Source organism: Salvia splendens, chromosome 17, assembly GCF_004379255.2.
Source record: "Salvia splendens isolate huo1 chromosome 17, SspV2, whole genome shotgun sequence".
NCBI classification, from domain to species: domain Eukaryota; kingdom Viridiplantae; phylum Streptophyta; class Magnoliopsida; order Lamiales; family Lamiaceae; genus Salvia; species Salvia splendens.
In genome coordinates, this window is record NC_056048.1 from 5,891,182 (window position 1) to 5,906,127 (window position 14,946).

At 34.8% G+C, this 14,946-nt stretch overlaps 1 protein-coding gene across 1 annotated transcript; it reads right to left on the bottom strand.

Annotated features, from left to right (window-relative positions):
* Positions 1-1,039: 1,039 nt before the first annotated feature.
* LOC121773646 (phytosulfokines 3-like) lies at positions 1,040-1,730 on the bottom strand. The gene is made up of 2 exons (XM_042170542.1): positions 1,478-1,730; positions 1,040-1,389 (listed from the first exon to the last, which is right to left on the bottom strand). The coding sequence occupies exons 1-2, from the start codon at positions 1,583-1,585 to the stop codon at positions 1,267-1,269; spliced, it is 231 nt and encodes a 76-aa protein (XP_042026476.1). The 5' UTR covers positions 1,586-1,730; the 3' UTR covers positions 1,040-1,266.
* Between the last annotated feature and the right edge of the window lie 13,216 nt (positions 1,731-14,946).

A 14,946-nucleotide genomic window follows, 5' to 3' on the forward strand; every position in this document is an offset into this window, starting at 1 on the left:
TAGAGATGTGTAACGCTTTGGGCTATGCCAAAGAAAGAAATGAGGTAATTAGATGTGGCCGAAAATGCAGAAATATGATAGGTGTTGAATGCTCATCGCAACAACAAATAATAATGAAACCTCAACTGCCAACTGCCCTCTTCAAAGCTCAATCCACATCCTATTTTCATAGTAATTAATATTACAGTTTTCCTTTGCCCTAATTTAATACACACTCTACTTTTTCCATGGAGAAACTTTTTAATTACATTACATCATAGTTACACATTATCACTAATAAAATAAATGATTTAATAATTAATTAATTATAAATTGTGCATGTCTTGCCATTGAGGGCATATTAGATTGGGAATCATTGATAATTTGATATGAATGGAATGTGTTGGGCCATCTTGGTCAAGTTTCTAACGTCAAAAACCTAATATTTCGTCACATAAATTTTACATACGCAAGTATAATATTTTGTTGGCGCCAACGAATGATCTTAATATACAAATTTTTCATGCGGTTGCATGACAATTTTTGAGACCTAATCAATGAATATATGGGGCCTCGATACATTTCTCTAATGAAATATAATATTATGGGAGACCACAAAATATTTTCTTTCTCAATTTATGAAAATATGCTAAAGTTAGTAGTTACTGTTTTTGTTTATATATACCTTTTAAATCATAAATATGTCTTCATTCCCAAAAGTTTTTGCATTTATATCCTACTCTTATCTTAATTTGTTATGTTGGATTAAATATTATTGTATTTTCATTTTTCACCCCTCCTACTATTATATTTGCCTTGGAAAAGAGAAAAGCAAAGTGGTGGAGATATTGATGGGCTCGAAGAGCTGATTACCGATGTATGGTTCTGAATTTCTCAAAATTATCGTTACTTAATTATTCTATTTTGTCACGCATTAATTTATTTATCTTTGAATTGGTGTACTAATTCAATTTACATATATTCATAGAATTAAAAATTATTTTCTGTACGTCAAAATCGAGCTATGTACTCAAAATAAATATTACAATAAACAAGGGCATAAATAAGGATTTACTTCATATAAATAGTAAATAAAATAAAATAAAATAAAAGCCAAGTTATCATCTAACATAGGATGGACACATGGAGTGGTAATATAAGTTCATCGGTTAACCATCAAACACACTCTCAGAAGCTTCTTTCATGTTCTGAACACATATAATCACAAGCTTACATATATAATTTAAATGACAAGAAAAAGATAAATGAAAGTCATAAATATTTTTTCTAAGGATTATGTTGCTGAGTATAGATATAATCGAGATGGGCGTTGAGGGTTCTTCTCATCAAACACTCATTTTCAGTGATTCCATTGCAGCTATCTTCCACCTGTGTTCCCTCTGTCACAACCTGTTCAACAAAAATAAATAAATAAACAAATAATTTCAAAGAATATATACAACAAAGAAGAAGAAGAAAAATATTGCTAACGACAGACCTTATCTGTGGCATCCACTCTCTCGTTAGCGGTGGGAGTGCGGCGAGCAGCAGAGGAGAGAGAGAAGAGGAGGAGGAGCACAACGAAAAACGTACTGGCCCTAGCCATTTCTGTATAAGGCTCTGTTTGGTTGCTGGTGTATGCTGTTGAGGGTGAGATGAAGATGAAGATGAAGATAATAATGAAATGGTGTGCTATTTATATATAGGAAATTGAGTGTGAATTCAGAGGAGATAAAATGGAGACTTTATATCTGATTGATTGGTGGGGAGAAAGATTCACGTCTTTAAATAAAATTTTAAAGAATTTAAAAATTAAATATTAAATGTGGAATTTATGGTAGTGTTTATGGTGACCACAGGAGAAAGCTCCATTACCTCCAACTATAGGTTTCGGTTGAATATACGCAATTATTGCGAGATACATATGATATATTTAATTAGTCAGAATTTAATGTATTTCTGACTTTCGCTTGGGCAGCAAAAAGTAATGGGAGTGAAAAACACAGCGTTGACGATGAGTGAATTAATACTATATTAATTTCATTTTCGAATTTATACAAACCAGAAGTAATGTCTATCTAATTTTGGTTGTTCTAGATGTGCTTACTCGGAGCTTTTACCCAAAAGCTAGGTTTACACTCACTTTAAATTTTATTATCTTTTCTATAATTAAAATGTAGCAAACCACCACCTTGGTGACTAAGTGAGTGAAAGTCATAAAGTAACAGCTTCATCACAAAATACCCAATATATAAACAGTAAAAGTAAATAAAAAAAACAGTTAGATCTAGCTCATAAATTAAAAACTAAGAAGAAACAACAAAATAAACAAAAAAATCTAAAAGATAGGAGCAGCACATCACTCCTAAGATAACATATTAAATCAAAGCAATCAAGCACTTTACTCTTCAGTTCAACTTCTAATGTTGCTCAAGTCGTTGATGATGTGGACGCTGTTGGGATAGTGAAATTCGAACACCAACTTTTTAATTTATGATCTGAAACGCTAAATAAGTAAGTGGAGTATTTTTTTTTCTAGAGCTCCCAATGCGGTTCCAATGCATATGAATTACTCCATGCTTGTGATATTATTATTATTATTATTATTATTGTTATTACTATTATATATGATTCCAATTTTATGCAACTCTTTGCTGACTAAGCATACTGCGCATAGAGAAAATATCATATTTACATGATTTGGTCACTTTCACATAGATATTCCAACGTACATATTTTTACTTGCAAATCAATACCTATACGATCAATTTATTTTTCCAAATATAGCCTCTGTAAATTTTTTGAGACGGTTGAGAGTTAAATTATTTGTTAAATATAGCACAAAAAAATATGGGTAGAGCATTCTAGAAGTGCTTTGACGTTAAGCTTGTGTTGGGAATTAGTATATGGTTATGATTTAGAGAATGAAAATAGAATGTTGTATATAGAGTGTGATGATGATGTACAAGTGATACATATAGCCGTTTTAATTGAAGAATTTGGGGAAGACGTGTTGACCTTAATATACGGAATTAATCCACTTGGAGATTAAAAATTTCAAAAAAAAAAGAGGAATGTTCAAAGGTCAATTGTTCATAGTACAACATATATCCTCAAATGACAAATATTTAATCAACTTGGTCACTTTTTAATAATCTCGATCAATAATCAAACTAGTACTATTATAAAGTCAAATGAAAAAATATAGTATATCCGATTCTTTGAAGCCAAAACAGTTTTTTATAGGAATTTTTATGGTGTCTCAACTTTTTGTCAGTTGAATGTTGATAGTGTGGCGCCAGTCAAGCAAAATGCTTAATGACCAAAATTGAGAAGAAATTTAGTGGGTTGTTTTGTTAGGAAGTCGACCATTTTATTGGCATGTGATAAAATGGTATACATAATTCTCCTATCTCTTTACTGTTTGTCCACTACTTATTGGTTAGGTATAAACCCAGACTAATTAAATTGGTCGTCATGGCTAAATTTTTAATGATGTAAGCATTAATTATATGTTAGCATTGTTGTGATTATCGTTAGTCATAATTGCAATGGATAAAAAATAATCATAATTTTTCACTAAGAAAATGTCAAAGGCAGAGGTTTGTTTGGTAGCATTGTTAAAAATTAAAATAAACCCAAGATAAGCGAGAAAGATAAACATAATAACAAGATTATGTTAGTCTTGGTTTTATATGTTATTGTTGGTAAATATCAATACTCCCAAAGTATACGCGTGAGGAAAACTCAGGCCATTTATAACATATCAAATCACATATTTATATTTGTTTTTTGTTCCAATATTAAATCATAACTATACATTCATGCACGCGTACATTTCACTTTTTGAATTTTTTTTTTCTTTTGTTGTTTTGAATGAATATCACATGTCATAAACTTCTAGTGGGAAACCCTTATTTCCAAGATTAAGTTGCATTTTCAAGAACTAGCTCTTTTATAGATGTCGACTATTACCAAAATGTCCCCTGTGATGTGGATATTATTATTTTCATTAAAATGACCAACAATCAGGCCCGTCCCTTGGCCCGTGCGGCCTGTGCGACCGCACAGGGCCCCCAATTTTCAGGGGTCTCTGAAATATTTCAGCTCATATACATGTATTCCTATTTTTTCAGCCCAACAAAGCTATTTCTCTTGTATAGCAACGCTCAGGCCTTTTTCTAGCACCGTGACTCCAATTCTGATCGGTTTCTTTTCCCGATCGTAGACCTGGGAGCCGCCTGTTCGTGTTCGGTGTTCCTCATCGACAAACGCCGCAACAGGGACCAGCTCACCAGAGCCATCGTTGATCGCTTCTGCAGCGCCTGCCATCGTCGGTCATTGCGATTGGGAGCAGCGCAAACGCATCAATTTATCTTTTTTTCTATAGTATATTTCTTTAAAATGCATTGTCTTTTTTTCTTTAATTATCATATAGCTTTAAAATGCATTGTCTTTTTTTCTATAGTGGTAGGCCTCATTTTAGATTTTTGCACAGGGCCTCTGATTTTGTCGGGACGGTCCGGCCAACAATTATCTACTCTTTATTGATTCAAACATCTAACCTATTATATAAAGAATCATCCGACTAATTGAGTCACCGTTTCATCATTTTAATATTTGTTGTTATATATTGATTGATACATGATAGAATAAATGGACATGGGCTGTCAAATGTATCATTCGAAAGATTTTATTGCAGACTACAAATATCAACGTTCAATTATGTTTTACTATTGCCTAATAATTAACTCCAAGCATGCAACACTTTTTCCATTTGGCTACATCCATGTACGTCGGCATAAGATGACAAGTCAACGACTATTCTAATTACACAAACAAATCTATCCATAAACATAAAAGGTAAACAAAAACAATAAAAATGCATGCGAAAATGTGCAATAGAGCCCAAATACAATGAATGGATTAGTTATTACTATTAGTTGCAATGCAAACTTTAATTAATCGGATAAGTTGACTAAGACCCATTGATCACCGTGCATTTCTTAATAAAATAAACATAACACACATAACCTCCAACATGGTCCAGAGCCTTTGTCCTAGCGGCAATGAGTTTAGACATTATTGTATGAGGTGCTGAGTTCGAGTTAAAAAAAAACCTCCAGCATGATGATGAATACAATACACCGTATAGTTGATTAAATTAGCAAAAATTAATAGCCATGTTTGATTATATAAAATTAAATATTTGAATAAAACTTACGAAATAGGATCTTTTGTAGTCAAGAAAAGGCATTGGATTTACATGGAGTCAAAAGAAGAGATCTGTAGATAATCCTTTCGGCTTCAAAAGCGAGAAATAACGATCTCTCTGATTAAAGAAACCAGCTTTTGTGATCTCAATGAATTTGGTCATAGTAAAAAAAATAAGTCCACTCTTCAGAAATGAATCATCTTTTTCTTTGTGTTTTCATGTCTTTTTTTTCTTCCTATTTTATGATTTTAGTTTTATATTAAAATTTTATCAAATGAAATGAGATTTTTTAAAAAAATTAAAATTTTTTATGTCTTCACAAAATGTTGAAATATATTCTCAAAAAACAATTTTTATTTAGACAATATAAGATTTTTCTTCAAGTCTCATTTGCTTTTAAGACAAGTTTTATTTGGTTTTTAAAATAGCATTTTATCTTAATAAAAGTCCTATAGTAACTATAAGACGTTTGCATTTATCTAAAGTTTTATTTTAAAAAAATGTGTGGAAATCTTTTTTATTCTAAAGAAAATATTAAAGTTTAAATTATGAAAAAATATTCTTAATTTTTTTGTTTCTTTTTAAAAAATGTATTTTTTACAATATTTTATTTATATTTACTTAAAATGTTGATTTTATATCTTTATAAAAAGTTAAATAAAAAATAAAAAATTAAATTAAAATACCGCGCACGCCGTGCTACAAATCGAATACATGAAAGATAAAAAAAATGATAAATAGTCATAAAGTTAAAGTTTTAATCACATAACGAATTCATGGCATGACTAGCTCCGTGTGAAATTATTATTGCCTTTAAATTCAAGGCAGGAAAAAATTGCGTTGATTGATCATTTTCAATACATATGTATGAAAATCACATTATTGTTTAAAAATTAATAGCTTGTGTTTAATATAATTCTGTTAAAATCCTTGTATATTTTAAAACAAAAAAATATGTGAAGAACCAATAGAGTTGTGATCAATGCCAAAGTGATTTTAAAGACCGAACTAGAGACCAAAGTAGGCCTATTATATCTAGTTTTTTGATGGGATTTACTGATGTGTAAATTATTGCGGTCTTCATTACAAGCTCATTTTACTTCATTGTAGTAGGTTTATTACTTCATTTCGGTACGTAATACCTTGAAACTACAATATGTTTTTACTTACTTCCAGTAGGTTTTTAAATGATTTAACACATGCTTCATTCGAATTCATTAAACTGAGTTTTTACTTTATCATTTTAAAAAAAATACAATTCATCCCAGTATGGTTATTACTTCATTAAAAAACGTTATTACTTCATTGGACAAGATATTTACTTCATTCTAGTAGGACTTCAAATGTTTCTACATATACTTCAGTCAAATAGTTTATTACATCATTCAATGTGCTTATTACATCATTCAATGTACTTATTACACCATTCAATTAGGCTATCACTTTATTTTGTTGGCATAGCTGGAATTTCGGGACTATCACAACGTCGATGGGATGGTCTTGACGTCTTCGTCTGTGAAACGGTCTGTATGTACTGGAATGAAGTAAAAACATATTGGAATGAAGTAATATATTCTGGAATGAAGTTAAATCCTCCTAATATGTTATGACTTATTTACCTTCGGATGAATTAAAATAGGCTCGTTATGAAGGCGAAAACAATTGATAAATTTGTGTCTCTCATCCATAAAAAACTAGATCTAAAAACCCTAATTTGGTCTAGTTCTGCGATTCTGCAATAAGAAGTGGATTTGCACGTAATGATACTCTTAAAAACTTAGTGCTCCTATTTGATTGTACAGCTGCCTTACATATCTCAGGATTGCAATTTTTTTCCGTAAAATTACATGCTCAAACCATTTAAAAGACGGTAAACATAGAAGTACAAAATCCAAACAAGTAAAATAGTACGAACAAACAAAAACTAAAACCAAAACACGTAGCACCACACTTGACACATACATACAATCAAGATTGTCACTTTTGTGTCAACCATATGAATACATGAGTTAGTTTTTCGATTATGTCCCGACCTCAATATTATATTGCCGATTATCAACTTTTATTTTAAAATTTCTTGCTTTGCAGCATGGTTATACCATGGACAATTTCACAAATTTGAGATTTTGGTGTATCATACCTGTTTAAATTTTCAAGAACGAATTTTTATGCATGTGATTAAACTTTATGAAACTAAAGTGTGGCCGCATTACTAAAGGTGACTAATACTAATATTTCATTCTTCAAACAATTATCATAAATTCCTTTCATCGCCGTCTTTGAAAATTAAATACATGTATAGGTTTTAATTAATTTTACTCGGTCCTAGCATCTAGAATTCCACATGAGTATGACGTTTCCTACTTAATTAATTTCTGTAGCATTTATCCAATAAATATTTTTAAATTAAATAGGCCGATTTATTTGTTTCCATCTAATAATCCAGAAATACTTCAGAAAATTGCGCATGTCTTCATTCGGAAAATATGAGTCCAAGCAATCTAGAAATACAACATCTCTATTCAGATTATTTGACTTTGGTACCTCTGTGTAATAATTATTCAGGATATCAACATCTTTTGGAAAAAAGTAGTAGAGTATATGCCACAAATTTCTACAATCTAATAAAATTCTTTCCTACTCAATGATAAATATAAATACAGTTAATGAATGCATATATCTCTCAGGACCCATCAAGAAAAATATGTATACTTATCTTGTTCCTAAAAAAAGTTTTTCTTTCTTTCTGAATGGAAACTGATTTATTAGTTAAAGAGTACATGGTGATGGACTAATGGTGGGGTAATTGTTGTGATTATTAAATCAGAATTGGAATAGTTATCATTGAAATTGATTCCAAATTATGTAGAACTTAGTGGTGGTGATCTCAATTTGTGGAGCAGTACCTAAAAACAACAAACAGATTTACAATCATAATCTTTGAATGATTGAAGCTTATCAAATAGTGAGATTAATTGATCAGATTTTACACATGTTGGATCATTTGTTGAATTTCTTAAGTCTTTGAAAAGAAAGCACGGCATAAAGTGGCCCCTATGTGTGAAATGCATTATATAGATATGATTAATTGAAGAATCTCACAAAAAATCGACGTCCAAGATTGAGGCTCATAATAAGTAACAGCATCGTTTCCTTTTATTTTTGATTATATGAAAATGGTGAATAAAAACTTTGTGCAGAAGAGAAAAATACTTTGGGTTGAATTTATTAACTATAGACACTTGCAATTTTAGATGTATTTGTAAAATGTAGAATTAAATTAGATAGGGTTATAGCCATATAGGTAGTGTCAAACAAACAACAGTGCTTCATGAAATTGAGGGTGTGTTGTGAAATTCATTATACGAAGTCTACAATAATGAACTCGGAACAATCGGAAATACATTGCAAATGAAAAATCTATGGGAAAGTTGTGTATCTCTTAAGTTTAGTTCGACTGTAGTTTTTTATTATGTTAATCATGTAATTTTTTGATCTAATTAATAATTTTATGTTTTCATTGTAGTAGTATGATTTTTAAACTTGAGAAAAAATTGTATCATTTCAATTATTTAGGTATAAATTTAGCATGTCAACATTAATTCAATTTGCATGGTAACTTTAACAGCATTTAGGTCGGAGAGGATATTAGAGAAATGTGAACAATATGTATCCTTAATTTCCTTCTCAATCAAATCAACTATTATATGGACCTATTTACTGATGTGATAAACTGATAGTAACTTGAAATTGATTTGTTTACTTGAATTACAATTCTTTACATGTTCCACGAATTTGAGAATGATTGTGTTGTTCATGGCCCATTGTTTTGATGGGCCATATAAAGTGGGCCTCCCTGTATGAGAATTCAATCAATCCTTTTTGAGATAAGGAGCAGTATGTTTCTGAAAAAAATATCTTCGTAAGTCTGAATTGCTGTCAATCAATTTTGAAGTTTTAACATCATATTCATACATGAGTATCCAAATCTGAGCTCTATAAATATGCTAAAAAATTAAAGAGATTAATTAGCTACAATGTTGCAAATTTGAATTTTAATTGCCATAGTTGAAAGTTTAGGACTACATAAGCAAGTCGTCACTAAAATATGCATTGTCACATGTATTAAAATGCAATAGCATTAGGGATGTGTGATAAGTAAGCATCCTTATTCCTTGATTAGTTTTTAGGTAAAGGATCGGTTGTCGGTTGATATCTTCTTGGATCCCTTTGACACCTAAACCTAATTTAGTTAGGCCATCCACAATAGGAATAGCTTAGCAATAGCCCAACCACAAACTCCTTCTGCCACATCATCAACACTAAAAATCCTCCTGCCACATCATCAAAACAAGCAAATAGCCCAGCCATAGCCTAGCCACATCACTAATAACAATTCTATAAAAATGAAATAATTAACAATCACACAATATACGGAATTTAATTCACGAGACATATACGTGAAACATTAATAATACTATTAAAATTTTAAAAAGTACAATAATTTAAAAAAATTACAATAATTAAGAAAAAAGTACAATAATTCACTCATCGTCTCCTCTGTCGCTGTCGCCACCCTCGCCTCCGCCTCCGTCGCCACCATCGCCGCCGCCTCTACTCCCGCCGGTCTCCCTCCGTGCCGCCTCTAACTCGTCCTGCATGCTCATGAGCAATGTTTGAAGCAAACTCTTCTCCACGGGGTCCACCGCCGCCCGCCATTCGGCCAGCGTCTTGACCATCTGAGCGCGCGCTTGTTGACGCGCGAAGAATTTGAGATCCGCTGTGGATTGGCCAAGGGGGGATGCCGACTGGACCTCCTGGGAACCCCCGATGACCCCCCTCGCCTCCCGTTGAGCCCGCTTGTGCCGAACCGGGCGAGTTCGGCAAGCGAACGAACGAGGGGTCGGGACCTCCTGGGCCGTCTCGGGGAGGTCGTGGGAACCACTGCTGCTGCCGCTGAAATCACCGGTATAGTTCAGTTGTTGCTTCTTCGGCCAGCCAGCGTCGACACCTACTCGGAACTTCTCGGAGTCGTTCAGCACAAGATAGCAGGTCCAGTAGGTGAACTCCTTATACAACCCGGGCTGGGGGAAGGCTTTCTCCGCTATCCTCCTGCAGTCTTCCTCCGTTTGACCACTGCTCTGCATGCGGAGGGCGTTGGCGTATAAACCCGAAAATCGAGAGACGACAGCCCAGATTCGGTCCCACCCCTTCCGGCAATCCTCCCCGTTGCGTGGCCTCCCCTCCGAGCAAAATGTCTGGTAGGCTGCTGCTATCTTGCCCCACAAGTTGACGATCCTCTGGTTGTTCGAAACGAGAGGATCATCGCAAACACTCACCCACGCCTTGGACTGCGCGACGTTATCCGCGTCCGTCCACCTCCTCCGGACCTGGCTATCCACACCGAGCTGCAACGACTCGCCCTTCTTTTTCGCCTCGCCCTTCTTCTTTGGGTCGCCCCGACCCCGCACTGCTCCCCCCATTTGATCAGGAGTTTCCGGAACTCCGAGTATATCGAACCCCAACTCATCTAAGGAGAAAGACTCAAATTGCGTGAACTGCGAATCCGCTAGGGTCGATGTGTGCGAAGAAGCAGTCGAAAAATCAAAACTGGGGCGATAGACGTTTTCCACCCCCGGCATCCCCTGCGTCGCCGGTACCCCCCCTGTCGGGGGCTGCATCGGTGTCCCCCCTAGGCATCATCTGCATCCCGGGTGCCCACCCCGGCATCATCTGCACACCGGGCTGCATCTCCGGTACCCCCTGCCACGCCGGCGTACTCCCCCCAGGTGCCATCCCGGGCATCATCCCCTGCCACGGGTACATATTATAGTACCCTGGCATCGGACCCCATCCACCTCCCACGGGTACCGGGGGAGTTTGAGACCCGCTCGTCACTGGAGTACCTTCGTTGGTGTTCTCCATTTCTCGGTGTTGATCTTGTACATAAATTAAGATAGAAAGAGTACTCGTTAAAACAAGTAGTGCGAATGAAAATGGCGTGCAAAGCGCGTATATATAGTGTTTCGAAAAAAAAATAAAATCGTCTAGGCGATGCGCTAGGCGATCCGGACGCTGCAATAGCGCCGAGCGGATCGCCCAGCGCCACGAAATCGCCGAGCGCTAGGCGGTTTTTAATTCCGAAAATGGTTGGGCGGTTGCAATGGACCGCCTAGCGCACCGCCTAGCGCCGGCGCTCGGCTAGGCGGTGCGCTAGGCGCCATTGCGGATGGCCTTACCTACTAATTAGAATTAGTCCTTCCTTCTTCTAGGCTTCTTACCTTACTTTATTAGTTCTTTGCTCTTTTACTAAGCAACTATAATATCCTTATTCTTACCAAATACACATCTTTATTTTCCACTTTTGGCATATAAAAATTACTCTCAAGTTAAAGTGTATATAAATGGTGATTCGCTCAATGCATGAAATAGTAAATCGGGTAGTGGGCGGAGAGGATTGAGAAAAGATGGAAGATTATAATATATTTCAACAAATCAATATATGACTAATTAAGTTCAGAAGGGTAAATGGAATAAAATAGCACTTGCAGCTTCAAAAGACGAAATACTATTATGCCTTGATTATAATTTAATAAACATGCTTATAAAGTTACACGTTTCAAATTAAATAAGTTAAAGTCACTTTAGTTTTCAAATTCATGGCTCAGGGGTACAGATATGTATTTTTCATTTGAGGCCATATAAGTTAAAAGGGTCTCACATTTAACTTTTAGGCTTTTTTATTTTATACGTACATTATACATGATACAACGTAAAAGAATTTTGGAATACTATTAGTGGACCAGAGTATCTTATTTGTGACATCAAAGCACCTATCTAGGCATGAACGAAATACCCAAACACTGAATATGATCTAGAGTCATATTGAAATTTAAATTTTGGTTAGTCTTTTATTTGGATTTTGGTTCAGTTTAATTTAAATATTTAGTAAATGCTACTCATTTTGTCCCACAATAAGAGTCACACTTTGCTATTTTGATTCGTCCCATAATAAAAGTTACGCTTTATTTTTACCATAAATGATAAGTATGTCTTACATTCCACTAACTCACTTCACTCACATTTTATTATAAAACCAATATAAAAAAGTAGGTCTTATATTCAACTAAATTTTCCAACTCATTATTCTTTACATATCTTAAAACGCGTGCCCACAGTGAGAGTGAATCCTATTGTGGACGGAGGGAGTAGTCTTTTGGTTTGATTCACGTGTAAATAACCAAAAACTGTATATATTTAATAATATATATAATATATTATACCAAAAATAAACTCTATTTGTCTGGATTTATGCGAATTAATATGATAGTTAGATTTTATAAAGATTATAGTAATTGTTTAGATATGTTAATTGATTGATACGATAGTACTATATTTTTATGTTAGTTATATAGAATTTAATTTATTATTTTTGTTTTTTGGGATATATTTGTGCACTTTTGATTTTCCGGATTCAGTTTTTGTAATTTGGATTTAGATTTTTTGGATAATTTGGATATATTAGTGCAATTTTGGCTTTTCGGTTCAGATCGTCCATCGTAGATTGGATTTCAATTTTTCCAGATTCAGTTCAGATAATTCAATTTGATTTGCTTTTAATTTTAATAAATCTTTAGGTTTTCAATTCGCTTGGATTTGTGGAAAAAAAGAAATAAAAAACCGCATGCTCCTCAATCCTCATGACTTACCTATATACCTTGTTTCCTTAAAAAGTCTTCAAATATATACACATAGACAAACATATCATTATTCGGCAAGGTCAAGTTGTTGATCAATAATAGTAGCATAAATCGTGCTCAAGAACCTAGCATGCATATGTGTATCATTACGCTTTCCCGGCAAGAAAATCGATTAGGATTAGCATTGGCCTGAATTATTATTCATTAATTATAATTACCATGGCATGCCAACTATAATGAGGATTCAAGAATACAAATGCAAGAATAAAGAAGCTTAATTAGAAACAAGAAAAAAAGAACAAAACCCCAACGTTCATTCCTAGGATAATCGATTTTTTTTATAGTTTCTTTATATGGCAGAAAATACAATCGCTCCAACTTGCAACATGAAATCTTGCTACTGCAGAGACCGTTGGATCGAGGCGGACTCCGCCGTGAAACCATCGCCGACCACCACCACTCGCGCGGAGGTGCACAAGAAATTCGACGGCGTGCCGGCGTGGTTTTTGGGCGGCTTCACGGCTGCATTCTTTGCCTCATTGGAGCGGTGCTCTTGCATCAATATTGCCACCAAAGATGATTTCGACGACTCTCCGCCGTTGATCGCTGCCGATGACGTCACTTCTCCGGCCAAGTGAAAGTTCAATCTTTTTATTTCGGTAATAAATTATTAAAGCCAAATTATTAACAACTGTGGCTCGATATAAATATCATGTTATTTATTTAATTTAGTAAATTTGTCGATAACTTATAGCTAGGTTAATGTATAGTTATGTCACGCCCGCATTTTCTAAGGATAGAAAACACGGTTAATCGCGATTAGGGGAGGGTTAAAAAAACGGGAAGAAAAGGGGGAAATCAACACAACTCGACCATATCTCAAATAAAATCAGAGTATCATTTCAACAATTAGCAACTCGAAACAAATATTATCTCAACAATACTTGGCAAAAGAAACAATATTCAGCGGAAGCATTCGAGAGTAGAATACTATTATTTATGAAGACATAATATATTCAGAAAATTTATTTAGTATCTTCTTCACTTTCATGCTCAACACCCACCGCGCTCGTCACCGCTCAACCTGCACATAGGAAAAACACATGCAGGGCTGAGTACTTGACGCACTCAGTGGACTCATGCCGAAAACATTTTCAATAAAAATATTTATCATGCCATTAACAAGTGACCCCGGGGTTTTAACTTTGAAAGGGCTCGAGTCACTAAAACATTTCACCAACATCATCATCACCATCAACCTCAACATCATCAACAACACCATACCATATCTGAACATACATGACAAGGAATGTGGCCACATTCCAAGCCACTAGACCGGCCAACTCAAAGAGATAGTGCACGATCTACGGGGTGTACACTAGCCTGAGTAGGGACTCACTCGCTAGTCAGACCCGAATTCGATTAACCATACATGGCAAAAGCCACTTCAGACAGGTTCTATAGCAACACAAAAATATGACATGATAAATCGCCGTTACTCTCCATCTTTCGATTAACCGCTGCAGCGAAACCGCGGTTCTAAACCGCCGTTACTCTCCATCTTTTCCGTCTCAATTTCTGTCACAGCGCCGTTATGCTTGCTCCGCCGCTGCTGCTCGGAGTTAGGAAATTAGCGAGATGAGATTGGGGATTATTTCTCGCTGACACCAGGCTTACTGATCTCTCTCCATGACAAATCGCCGCCGCTGCCATCTCTGATTTCTCTCTCAATTTTGTGTAGAAACCAATTTGTTCTCTTCGGCCGGATTTTGTGGAACAGCCATTGAGTGAGAGTAATGTCACGTTAAATTCTTGCATATTTAAAATGGGATGAAAATTAATAAATTATTTGGGCTCATAATAATTGGATTTCAAATTGGGTTAAAAGGAATAATTGCTTTAGGCCCAAAAGGAAGTTGAAAAGGACTTCCAAAAATTGGTGACAAAGAATTGGGCTTCATACAAATAAAGAAAAAGATCCTAGCCCAAATCCAATAATAAAAACGCTGGCTATTCCATCAACATCTAAAAGAATTGAAGGAAAATTTTCGG